A 13,632-nucleotide genomic window follows, 5' to 3' on the forward strand; every position below is an offset into this window, starting at 1 on the left:
CTACAGAGCAAAGGCCCCAAAGAAGACACTACTGGGGCTGAGGAACAGGTGGGCGATGCCCTCGGTGTGGGTGGACAGCTGGTCTCCCCTGCTGAGCAGGAACACGGCCCCCTGATACATGGAGCGCATCCAGGGTCCCTGCAGGCCGGGGCACACGGACTTCTGGGTGCTGAGGAGAGGCACGTGGAAGGGGTACTGGGAGGAGAAGAGCCGCACCTCGTGCGCCAGGTAGCGAGGGCTGGCCTCGGTGGGGCAGCCGTCTCCGGAGAAGACCACCTGGGAGTAGACGAAGTAGAGACCGCTGGCGGGGACCAGGAGGGAATTGTTGCTCAGAGAGAAGCCGTGGCGGAGGAAAGCGTGATCCGTGTTTGCTTGCCAGCGCAGGGACTCCTGGGTGCTGGGGTCTCCTGTGAAAATCATGGGGGGAGGTCAGAGGGACGGAGGGGCCAGAGGGACAGAGGGGCAGAGGGATGGAGGGATGGAGGGACGGAGGGGGCAGAGGGACAGAGAGGGTAGAGGTCCTAGTTTCTAAGGAGACAGCTTCCTGGGAAGAGAGATGGAAGTGCGAAGCCTCTGCTTTGGGGTTGAGGGACAATGGGGGAAGGTGGACTGGAAGCCTGGGTCCCAGAAGGCGGGGTGGGAGGGTCCCTGGGGGTGCCGAGTCGGGGAGGGCCATCTGATGTTTACCGACAAGGTGAGCAGCAGGTTTGAGGGTGTGCTGGGTGAGGCGGTTCTGGAGGTGCTCATGGGCCTTTCTGGCACCCGAGGGTGAGAGGCCAATGCCAGGGAGCCCCTAGGGGGAGAAAAGAGTTGAGGGGACTCTAGAGTGGGACCTCTAGAGTCGGTCCAACATTTGGCTGCCCCTCCTGGTCCCCCAGCAAGACCCCCGCCCCGCCCCCCTCGCCCCCCCCACCCCCGTTCTGCTGTCTCACCTGCATCTCAGGTGGTAGGACCAGCAGCAGCCCCAGAAGGAGGAGGAGGGGGGCGCCCCCGCCTGCCCTCAGGAAGTAGAGATGTCCAGATGCAGTCATGGGGAGAACCTGCGGGGAACCATGGCCGTGAGTGGCGGAAGATGAGCCTCCTACCCGTGGAGAAGCCGCCACACACACACACACACACACACACACACACACACACACACACACACACAGAAGGAACCAGATGCAGTCGGGGGAACCCTGAAGTGAGAGAGGAAGACAGAAAGTGAGAGGGGAAACAGAACAGAGGGAGGGAACACAGAAGGACCAGGGCAGAGACAGAATGTGAGCCACAGAGGAAAGGAGACTAAAGTGGGGAGAGTCGGAGAGAGGGAACCGGCCGGACCCAACCCCAGTCCCCCCACCCCCACCCCGGCCCCGGCCCCGGCCCCGTGGGAAGTGCAGGGGGACAGACCAGGGCCCCCGACGCCCCAGTCCACTCCTGGGCAGCCCGAGGAGATGGTGCAGGCGCGTCTCACCTGCTGTGCGGGGCTGCTGGGCTCGGATGCCTGGGTCCCTTTATAGAGGAAGCAGCGGTGCAGCGTGGCAGGCGGCGGGCGGGTTCTGGGCCGGGGCTGGGGCGCGGGGAAGCCCCCAGGGCTTAGCCAGTGTGGGCTGTTTCAGTCAAGGCAGGAAAAGGCTGAGGCCTAGGAGAGAACCGCAGGCTGAGGGCTCAGACGGCTAAGTTCTGGGAAAGGGAGTGGGGTCAGGGGAACCATGGAGGCTTAGGAGTTCCAGAGAAGAGCAGTTGATTCAGGGAGGAGAAGGGGCTGCAGCTGGGGTGTAGGCTGGAGGCCAGTTCCCTGAAGAGCAGTTATGTGGAACCCGTCTGCAGTCTCGGCTGATGGCAGGTGGCTTTGGACCGTTTCCTCCTCTTGTGTCCCTGTCCTAAATGGCTAAGTCCTTTGTCCAGTATGTGTCTTTTCTAGGTCCTCTGACAGGTTTCATATCAAGAAGCGCCATTCTGTCTATAGTCTGCTCTCATCACACATGATTGCTACTCAATGTCTCTTTTGCAAACCACAGCACTCAAAAGGAGAGAGATAACAAAAGGGAATGGGGAATGCCCTGCCACAGAGGGGGATGGGAGGGATACTGGGATCAGTGGTGGTGGAGAATGGCACTGGTGGAGGGATGGGTATTCGATCATTGTATAACTGAAAACCAAGCACAAAAATTTGTAAGTCTACAACTGTACCTCATGGTGTTTCACTAATAAAAATTTAAGGAAAAAAAAAAAAAAGAAGCACCATTCTGTGCCTCATTTTGATTTCTGACACTGTCCAAACCTGAAGATGTTCACGGAGCCCATTCCTGCTCTCCACTATGTCTAAGTTTGGAAGATTAAGGTTCTGGTCCCGTCCTCAGGGATGGAGCTGTGTTCTCTGGTGGGACAAGCATTCATCACACTTCCAAAGGATGTTTTCCTCCTCATCCCAACCTTAGGAGGAACCACAGACAAATACACTCCAGAATCAAGGAACATGACTGTTAACTTTCAGAATTTCCCAGAAGCATTTCAGGATAGAGTGCCTGTCTTGCATACGTAAAGCTCTGGGTGTGGTTCTCAGCACAACAAAATAAAATGGGGTGGTGGGGGCGGGAGAAAGATAGTTCAGGGGTAAGGCACTTGCCTTGCATCCCGCCCACCTTGATTCAAGTCCCCAGCACTGAATATGGTCCCCTACCACCTCTAGGAGTGCTTAGAAAAGGTAGTGAAGGGGGCTGGAGTGTTAGCACAGCGGGTAGGGCGTTTGCCTTGCATATGGCCGACCCGGGTTCGATTTCCATCATCCCGTATGGTCCCCTGAGTACCGCCAGAAGTAATTCCTGAGTGCAGAGCCAGGAGTAACTCCTGTGCACTGCCGGATGTGACCCAAAAAGCTAAAAAAAAAAAAAAAAGAAAAAAGAAAAGACAGTGACTTAAAGTTGACTAGAGAGCTCAGAAACTGTTCTTAAGAAACTTTATTTGCTCAACTGGTGCTCTAAAATCATTGAGTTTGAGGTCAAAGAGACAGTGTAGCAGTTAGGTTACTTGCCTTGAACATTGGGTTCATTTTCCAGACCCTGAGCTCTGCCAGGAGGGATGCTGAGTGCTGGGTCAGGAGTGAGCCCTGAGCACTAAAAGGTGCGGTCCCCAAAACAAAAAAATTTTTTAAAAAATCATCAAGAATGGCCCAGAGAGATCACTATTGGGCAGGAGTACATGCTTTGCAACCAGTGGGGTCCAGTTTTGAGTTTTGACACTATATGGTCTCCTGAGTACTGATCTAGGAGTAGTACCTGAGCACAGTTGGGTGTGGTCCCCAAACAATAGAAGTCATCGAAAATTTTCATCTTTTATTGATATGTAAGCTTAGGTACAGAGAGGTACATATCTCTTCAGTTTACAGCTTGATATACTTTTTCATCTGTAGCTAACTCTGTAGCCATTGCCCAATTCAACATGTTTTCAGGTCCCCAGAAGTTTCCCTTATGCCCCGTCCCAGTTGATTCCCTCCAAAGATAGCCAGCCACTTTCTGATCTCTATCACCACAGTTTAGTTCTTTTTCTTTTGAACTTCATTTAAATGAAATTACACGGGCCGAGATAGATCAAGCTGTTCAGGCTTTGTATGCAGGAAGTCTGGGCTTGCTCCAGCACCAACTAGCTCCCCAAGCACCAACAGGAGTGACCTCCAAGCACTGAGCTGTGAGTATTCCATAAGCACCATTGGGTGTGGTCCTAACCCCCCCAAACAAAAAACTAAATAAAGGAAATTACTCACACTGTACTAATTTGTACTGGTTTCTGGTTTCTTTCACTCAACATTACGCTCATGAGATTCATCCATGTGTTTGCATGGGTCAGTTAGCATTTCTTAATTGTCATGTAATAGTATATTGTGTGAATATAGTCACTGTCACTGTCCTCCCATTGTTCATCGATTTGCTCGAGCGGATCCAGTACCATCTCCATTGTGACAATTGTTACTGTGTTTGGCATATAGAATATGTCATGGGCAGCTTGCCAGGCTTTGCCATGCGGGCAAGATACTCTTGGTAGTTTGCCAGGCTCTGCGAGAGGGGCAGAGGAATCGAACTCGGGTTGGCTATGTTGGCCGTTTGCAAGGCAAATGCCCTACCTGCTGTGTTTTTCCCTTTGTAAATGGGCGTTTTTTTTTCTTTTTGGGTCACACCTGGCGATGCTCAGGGGTTACTCCTGACTTTGCACTCAGGAATCACTCCTGGTGTTGCTCAGGCGACCATGTAGGATGCTGGGAGTGAAACCCAGTTCGGCTGCATGCACGGCAAATGCCCTACCCACTATGCTATTGTTCCAGCCCCAGTGGGCATTTTGTTTGCTTCTAGTTTTTGGTTAATACAGAAAACACTGGCATAAGCATTTTAAAAATATCAACCAGCTTTCACTTGTCTTATAAGTTGCAGGTTTAAAAAAGCAGCGTGGGGCCAGGGATGTGAGTGGGTGGAAGAGCACTTGTCTTGCTGTGAGGCCCTGGGTTAGATTCCTACCTAGTATACATATATATAAAACAAAAGCTGTACTTCTAAAGATGAATTTCTTTGTTTTGCTCCTTTTTTTTTCTTATTGGGTCATACCTGGTGATGCACAGGGGTTACTCCTGGCCCTGCACTCAGGAATTACTCCTGGCGCTGCTCAGGGGACCATATGGGAATTGAACCCAGGTTGGCTGCGTGCAAGGCAAAAGCCCTACCTGCTGTGCTATTGCTCCAGCCCCTTGCTCTCATTTCTTTATCTTTCTCTGTTCTCTATAGGGCATTATACAAGGCATTGAGGATACAGATGATAAAGTTAGTCTTTGACCTCTGAGAGCTGAAAGACAGGGTGGCAGACAGGTTAGTTATTAGATAAAGTACAAATGTGATTATTTCTGAAAAACTGGTTTATGGAAACCCATTGAAAAACCATTATACTTGGCCGGGGGAAGAGGTGATTTGGGCATTAAGTATTGAGACAAAGACAATGCTGAGGTACATTCTAGAGAGAGGAAAACTGTAGGGTCAAAGACAAGAGGTTAAAAAAACATATAGGGCCAGGGATGTAGCTCAGTGCTACTTGTCTTATATGTGGGAGACCGTCGATTTGATTCCTGGCACCAATATCACACAAAGCATGCAGTGTGCTGACATATGCAGCCGAGCACAAATATAACAGGTAGAGATAAGGCTTGAGAAGTAACCTGACATGTGAACGGATTTAAAATTAAGAAAAGAGGGTTGGGTTTCATTTTAATTAGAATGGGGAGTCACTGAAAAAGTTTGAGAGGAACACTCCCAGGTTGGAATATTAGGAAAAGAATTCTAGGGGATTCTGGAAGTTATAAGAAGGATTGGAGTATAGGGGGTGGAAAACAGAAGTGCAGAGATCGGTTATTTTTCAAAACTCAGCAAGGAGATGAGAAGGTACATTTGTATCAAGGAAGTGGCAGTCTGGAAAGGAAGCACATCTAGGCAAAACCGACGGGCTGGGTTGGTGAGATGATGGGGAAGAGGGTCACAGATGCCTCTTTTAAATATTTTGGTCAGTTTCTTGGCATTTCATCCTTTTAATATACTGCCTCTTGTGTCAAGATTGGCTTCTCTCTTAGTCCCTGGCCCTTTTCTTATCTCTCTGCCTGCTTTCTTCCTGCTGACCTCTCTGCCTCTCTTTCGGTAAGAGCAGATCAAGCGATCTCAGATATGATCTCAGTTGGTGTTGTGATTAACGGTGGGAACAGAAAGAGAGAAACTTAAGTCAGAGAGAAAGACTAAGGGACAGAAAAGGGAAGAAAGTGAGGATGAATGAGAGGAGACAGGAGACAGAGGAAGGAAGGGCAAGAACTGGGCCAAGGCTTTTTGTCACGGGTGTCTGCCATGTGTTGAAGGATACTCCTTGAGATGGGGCAATCTTGGTTTCAATCTCAGTTTCAGAGGTTGTATAAAATTTGGTTTCTTTCTTGGGGAGGCCAGCAGTTGGTTTGGGGCTTTCCCTGGGTGGGAGAGATGATGAAGTCTTATGCCCCAAACTCAGAGAAATAGTCTCTAAAGTGGTCTCTGTGGAGAAAATAGTGAAATCTGAGGCCTCCCAACGAGGCTCAGATGACATTAAACTCAAACTTGAACTTCAGTCAGATTTCTCAAAACCTGACTCGAGATTTAATGCCAGCTTTAACCCTAACCCAAATTTAACCTCAGCCCAAATCGCAACTCGAATTCAGCTCTCACCTGAAGTCTCAACGTATCCCAATAAACGAAGCTCAAAGGGACTTCAACCCATTTCTGAGCCCGTCTTGAAATCGGCTCGTCCGTTCCTAAGTCTCTAGTTATATCTGACTGGCCCTGTGAAGTGCAGCCTGAGCCACAGACCAAAGAGGAGCTTCCCCCAGCTCTGCCTTCCCTGCTCTGCGTTCTCCTGGTTGACTTTGTCCTTCTTCATCCAACCTCCACTTCGTAGCTCTTTAGTGAGGGTCCAGGGAGCTGATGCAAGTGTCAGAGCACGTGTTTAGCGTGTGTGAGGGAGGCCCTGAGTTCAATCCTTGGCACTCGAGGGCCTCTGATGGCTCCCAAGCACCACTAAGGCCATGCATTGAGCTGTTAGGCCTGCACCTCTCTCTTCATGGGTTTCCCCCTCTACCTGCACTACCCTTAACCCCCAACCTACCCCCGCTCACTGCAGTAAATCTTTATTAAGTGTCTCCTACATGCTGGGCACTGCCCTGGGCAGTAGGGATATTGTGGCAAACAAATCAGCTGAGGTAAGGACGATCATGGTGCTTACATTCTCCTGAGGTAAGGCAGAAGGATACACTGAAAAATAAATCGGTAAGCAGAGCTATCAAGAACTAGAGTGACAGGGGGCCAGAGCGATGGAACAGCAGGCAGGGCGTTTGCCTTGCATGCGGCCGACCCGGGTTCAATCCCTGGCATCCCATATGGTTCCCTAAGCACCACCAGGAGTAATTCCTGAGTGCAGAGCCAAGAGTAATCCCTGTGCATCGCTGGGTGTGACCCAAAAGCAAAAGGAAAAAAAAAAAGAAAAGAAAGAAAAGAAAAAAGAACTAGAGTGACAGGAAACTGGTTTAAACATAGTGAACAGAGTCAGAGAGATACTATAGGAGCTGAGAACTGTAGGGCCCTACTCCTGCCCCTAAGAACCCCTAAGTACAGGACCAGGAGTAAACAAAAAAACAAACAAACAAAAAAACCAACCTGACACTGCTGGGTAGGGCCTAAACCATCTCCCTTGCACCACTCACCCCCAAATCTTGGGGGGGAAAAACACAACCAACACAGTGGTCAGGAAAATCCTCTGAGAGGGAATTCAGCTGAGACCTGAAAGGCAAGTAATAGATGAAGGTTTGGGAGAGAAGCATCCCAGGCAACGGGAATAGATACTGAAAGGGGAGAAAGTACATAGGCAGGGGCGTTGGGGAATAGAAAGACCAGTGACGCTGGCGGGGAGAGGGTGGGGGAAGGAGCTCAGAGTGGGGTAAAACATTGGACTTTATTCAACCTGGAAGTTAGAGCAGTGTCAGGGTGTGTACATGCATGTGCAGATCCATGATGGGGAGAAGAGGGGGCAGGGAAGGAGGGGGCAGGGGAAGGGAGGAAGAAGAGGTGAAGCCCAGGTGAGTGGATGAATTTGTGTTTGTGTGCATGCAAATGTGTAAAGGAAAACTGGATTTGTTTTACAAAGACTTTTGTGGCTCCTTCGTTTAAATTGGTTTTGAGGAGGGAAGGTTGAAACCAGGATATTAATTAGGGAGTGATTGCAGTAATCCTGGAGAGATGATGGGAGCCACAAAGGTGGAGGGAAGTAGCCGGAGTTCAGTGTTATTTCAGGGGTACAAAGGACAGTATCAGATGAAGAACTGGATAGGTATGGGAGGCTAGAGAAGAGGATTCTGATGGTCTTGGAGAGTCAAAGGTTCTAAGTCTTATTAGACATACCTCCAAGTGGAGATACCACCTGGTAGCTTGATATGAGTCTGGATTTCAGTGGCAAGGTCAGAACTAGAAATACGGCATGAAGTTATCCAGATGGAGAAAGCATTTAAACCCATAGATTAGGGGCTGGAGAGACAACGCAGTGAGCTAGAGCAAATGCTTTGCATGTGGGAGGCCCAAGTTTGGCCTCCAGCACTGCACTGTCTCCTGAGCACAGTCCCTGAGCAGAGTCAGGAGCAGCCCCTGAGCACTGCTGGGTGAAGCCCCTAGAAAAACAACAAGCCAAGAATCCATAGTTGAAATCCATAGGAAGAAATATTTTTTTTGTACTTCTCCTAAATATCCTTGAAGACGTTTCCCCTATAACAAATGCTTTTTTTTTTTTTTTTTTTTTTTTTTGCATTTTGGGTCACACCCAGCAATGCACAGGGGTTACTCCTGGCTCATGCACTCAGAAATTACTCCTGGTGGTGCTCAGGGGACCATATGGGATGCTGGGAATCGAACCTGGTTTAGCTGCGTGCAAAGCAAACGTTGTGCTATCACTCTAGCCCCAACAAATTCCAGAAGTGAAACCCTCTGAACTTTGTCTTCTGAACTTTCATGGGGTTCTAACCTCCCTGGATCTGTTCCTTACTCCACAAATACATGAGTACTAGTTCATTTCATAATATCCTATCAAACAACTTATATATTCAAATCTTCTTAAAAGCATCTTCCTCTAGCCTGGTTTTCCCCTAATGATGTGCCTTCTTGCTTCAGGGAAAGCTATATTTGTTTTGGGGGTACTCCTGGTGGTGCATAAGGGGGCTACATCTGGCTAAGTGCTAAGTTGTTGTTCCTGGTGGTGCTTGGGGGACCATGCAGTATGTGTGTGGTGTGGAATTAAGCCCAGACCACCCACATGCATATACTTAACTCATTTTGCTTGTTGGCACCAAAAGCTATTCTTTTTTATTCCTCTCCCATCACTATCAGAAGGGCCCAGAGGAGAGGTCACTGTTCTCTCCCCTCCCTGCTGCACTATTGGATAGTATTCTCCTTCTCTTGAAGCCTTTGACATCTGCCATTTCGCCCGCCTTCCCAGAAAAGCCTTCTTCATGATTGCTGCCGTGCTGGTTAATATGTCTGGCTTGGGTTTTCTATCTCATCCCCTACCACTATCTCTAGTGATTTAAAAACCGCACAGATCAGATGTCTTATAGTCTCAACCTCAGCAGTTCTCCCCGCACCCCCATCGCCTTTGCTAGCGACTGTTAGGCCCACCTCTTAGCATGCAGGTAGCAGTGGGGTTTGAACTTGCAGCCTCCCAATTGTCAAGCAGGTGCTGAGACATCTGCTGGACTTCACACTGCCAACAGTTTTAGTCTCTTTCCATACTCGGCTTTCGCTAACCTGGAGGAAGTCTGTACTCAAACCTCAGCATCACTGAGGTCTGAATTTTCCCTCATTGATAAGTGCCCATTTCTCACATATACCATCTCCCCATCAACTCAATTCTTAATTCTCACCAAATCTTGCAGGATTTTTATCTATTTGGCTTAACCTGTATAGTTAAAAGTTTCAACTACTTTCAATAGCACTTTTTTTTGAGCCCTCTTTGGTGGTGCTCAGGGCTTACTCCTGGCTCTGCACTCAGAAACAACTCCTGGTGGGCTTGGGGAGCATATGTAGTACTGGGGATTGGGCCTGAATCAGCCATGTGTAAGTAAATCACCCCCCTGTACTCTCTATACTATCACCCTGACCCATTCACTAGCGCTGCAGAATCACTTGCCTAACTAATCATGAAAAACTTGATTTGGGTAAATACAGTGGTCTCTGTTGCGTGTTTCTTCTGAGCCGCTAAGCATTGCAGTTGCCTCTCATCCCCAGAAGCCTCCAAATCCTGGCCACCTACCTCTGAAATCCCTGTGCTCCTTAATCAGTGATTTTAGTACTTCTTCTCTTCACGCATTCTCTTCATTTTAAAACATATTCATGCTATCTGGATGCACATATAAATTTATGCATTTATATAAAAATCCCTTCCTCAAATATCCAATCCATTGCTCACCATTTTCCTTTGTGTGAGGTCTCGAGATGAAAATCCTTAACTAACCACTTTTTTCAGGAACTGGTAAAATTTTCCTCATTTGTAAACTTTGCGGGTTGAACTAGAAATGATTGGTAGCTGTCTTCTGGGTCTGCCATTCTAAGGCTTTGCGGCCACCACCTCCTTTTCCTTACCACCCACTCATTCCTCAACTTATGGAAAGTGATTCTTACCCCTCTGATAAATGGACATCATTTTCTCAAAATCTTGTAACTCTTTAGTTCCTATTTGACCTTTCTGAAGTATCAGATATGGGTTGGAGTTGAATCTGGTCTTAATTTTGACTGCTCAACCAACCTCTCTCTTACGCTCTGCACTCAGGAATTACTCCTGGTGGTGTTCAGGGGACCATATGGGATGCTGGGACTCGAACCCAGGTTGGCCACATGCAAGGCAAACACCCTACCCACTGTGCTATTGCTCCAGCTCCCTAGGCTCCTTCTTCGGATCATTCTTGGGGCTCTCCAATTCAATCACATTCCATTAGAGGTTTGACTGCTTGGGAAGAGATTGATACCCAAATCTTTTCTCTTAGCCCAAAGTTCTCTCAAACTCCAGACCTGCTTGCTGGAAATCCCCACTTGAGTTTGAGCATCTCAAGCCCAGAACTGTTCATTACAATAAGTACCTGGGTAGCTGTTATGTGTAGCTGTCACCTGTATATTTTGCCAAGGTCTGAGGGCAGTGATTTTATTTATACCATTGTCTAACCGAGTGCCTGATCTTATCAGGTGCTTAAAAATAGCAGGGAACCAATATCCAAGGCTGAGCTCCTTCGACTTTCCTCTCAGACAGGCATCTCCTTCTTGGTTCAGGCACAAAATTTGAGTCATTTAAGATGTTTATCCCACTTCCGTGATCTAATCAGTTCTCTTAGCTTTTCCAAGTTGATATGTTCCTAAAATAATAAACTATGTACAGACTTATCTATTTGTATATAATATTTTTGTTCCCAGTTTTGGGACTACTCTGGGCTCAGTCCTGGGGGTTGCCCCCGGCAGTGCTCGGGGTCATTCAGTGCCAGGGGTCAAACCCAGGGCTTCTGTCTGTAAATCATGAGCTCCAGCCCTTTGAGCCATCTCCCTGGCTCCCAATGTTTCTTCCTTTAATACAATTTGGAAAAAGGGACTTAAACAGAAATTTCCATTCTTGGAGTAGTGGGGTGAGGTTAATACTAACTTGACCATTTTTGAGGACATGGTCATCAGCTAGTTAGACTGTTCATAAGCCTTGGTTCCCTCATCCACCACCACCCACCTTCTGGGTCGGTTGTTGGCAAAGAGTAGCGATATCAGGAAAAGGCGGTTAATACATTTTAAGTGTCAAAAAAAAAAAAAAGATGACTCCCCCCCCCCCACACACACACACCTCTGCCCCTTTGCTGTATTCCTGGAGCACTCTCCTGTTTCCCTCTTCAGCTGTCACCAGTGCCACTCTCCTCAGGACAAAGTCCAAATCCCTTACTCTGGTGTTCTTTGGTTCCTTTCTTTGACACATTTACTGATACCTGATGCCTACTTTGAGACATTCTACACACTCTTTTTCTTAACATACTGTTTCCCAAGTTCTACTCAAGCCATCTCACTTATCTGCAGAGCCTTGTTATCCAGCTCTACCCACAGAAATCCTCTCATTCATCAGTGTCAGCTCAAATGCCCCCTGGAATTCACTTCCTTCTTTTCTGCATCCACTGTACCGTATTTGGCATGACTTCAACCAAAATTTAGTATGGGCCTGCCTCCCTTAATAGACTGCAAATATGCAGCTGAGTTTATCTTTGGGCTATACATCTAGTTGTACTATGATGAAAGGGGTCCTTTCCAGACCCTTTTTTGTTTTGTTCTGTGGCCACATCCGGTAGTGCTCAGAGCTCAATTCTGGTGGGCTTAGAATCTGGAAAAAACCCGAGTGCCTGAGAACAGATGACTTGCTAAAGAAATGTTGGTATATCTACACAATGGAATACTATGCAGCTGTTAAAAAAGATGAATCCATGAAATGTGCATGTAAGTGGATCAACATGGAGAGTATCATGCTAAGCGAAATGAGTCAGAAAGAGCGGGACAGATGCAGAATGACTGCACCCATTTGCGGACTACAAAGTAACATAATAGGAGAATAACAAACACCTAAGGATAGTAGAGATAAGGGCCAGGATTGCCCCACAGCTTGGAAGCCAATCTCATGTACTGGGGGAAAAGGCAAGTGGGAGGGGGAAGAGACCACTAAGTAAATGATGGTTGGAGGGATCACTCGTGATGGGAGATGAGTGCTGAAAGTAGACTATGGACCAAACGTGATGGCTGCTTAGTGCCTATATTGCAAACCATAACATCCAAAAGGAGAGTAATAGGGAACGTGCCTGTCACAGAGGCAGGGGGAGGGAAGAGGTGGGAGTGGCAGGAGGGACACTGGGAACATTTGTGGAGAAAGGGCACTGGTGGAGGGAGCGTACTCCGACATTGTTTGATTGAAACGTAATCAGGAAAATTTGTAAGTCTGTAACTGAGTCTCATGGAGATTCACAAAAATAAAAAAAAAAATTCTGGTGGGCTTGGGGGAACATACAGGAGTGTCAGGGATTAAACCCAGGCAGCTGCATGCAAGGAAAACACCGCACCTGCTGTACTATGGCTCAGCCCCTCCCAGTCTTATCCCAAATCCTCCCAACCCAAATCCCCCAGCGGAGCTCTTTTTTTTTATCATTAGTCTCATCCCCAGTCCTGTTTCTCTAACCGAACCCCAAAGTAGCCTATAGAGAACTGACTTCTGATTCCAGTAATAAAGAACATGTAGACTTCACCTTCCCGGTGTTGCATGGTAGGCACTGTGTCACCCCTTGGGGATCCCTAGGCCCCCACCTTGCCCCTACTGTGTCGAACAGGATGCCCATCGCTAGGTCCCAAGGGGTCAGAGGAAGCCAAGGCCTCTGGGGCTCATTATTTTTATCAGCCTATGAAACAGAGACACAGAAGCGGAAACTATGTGGTCAGAGAAAGTGAACAGCCCTCATCTCAGGGGAACCCCCCCCAGAGGGCTGGGGGCCAGACACCAGGAAGAGACGTGGAGGAGGAGGAGGTCTGGGGGAGCAGGGGCAGGTACGGGAGCTTAGTTTGCTTTGCTTTTATATATAACTCCAGAAGCAAAATGACGTGCCTAAGAACCAGAGCGAGCGAGAAGAACTCAGACCTCTTGGTAGCTGAGCAGATGTAGACAGCCCAGTTCTCTACTGCTTACCTTTCAACACCCCCACTGCCGGAGAGACCCTCACCCCCGGGACCTCAAACCCGGGCTCTTTGCATGCCACTTCCGAAATCTCCAGCCTGTGAGAGGAACTGGACGCCTGGGTTGCTCACAGTCCTTACTTAGCCTCTGCTCTGAATCACGGCAGCTTCCTCTCACAAGATCTTTCTCACCAGCCCTTCCTCCTCCTGCCCCCGGACATCTGCCTGAGCCTGGGAAGGCCCAGACTGATCTCCTGGCTCTGGCTTCTTTGAGGGTTTCACGACTGCCCCATGCTCCTATCCCAGGGGCTTCTCCTTCCTATCTTGTGTGTCCATTCCTGGGCTTTTCCTCAGTAGATAAAGGCTGCAAATCTAAAAAATAAGTTTC

The 13,632-nt window shown here is 48.3% G+C and overlaps 1 protein-coding gene across 1 annotated transcript; it reads right to left on the minus strand.

Moving 5' to 3' along the window:
• On the minus strand, nt 1-12,913 carry LTA (lymphotoxin alpha). Its single transcript, XM_056128010.1, has 5 exons — nt 12,893-12,913; nt 1,457-1,552; nt 933-1,040; nt 688-793; nt 1-407 (listed from the first exon to the last, which is right to left on the minus strand). The coding sequence occupies exons 1-5, from the start codon at nt 12,911-12,913 to the stop codon at nt 1-3; spliced, it is 738 nt and encodes a 245-aa protein (XP_055983985.1).
• Between the last annotated feature and the right edge of the window lie 719 nt (nt 12,914-13,632).

This window comes from Sorex fumeus, unplaced genomic scaffold (genome assembly GCF_029834395.1).
Source record: "Sorex fumeus unplaced genomic scaffold, SorFum_2.1 ptg000063l, whole genome shotgun sequence".
Lineage (NCBI taxonomy): Eukaryota > Metazoa > Chordata > Mammalia > Eulipotyphla > Soricidae > Sorex > Sorex fumeus.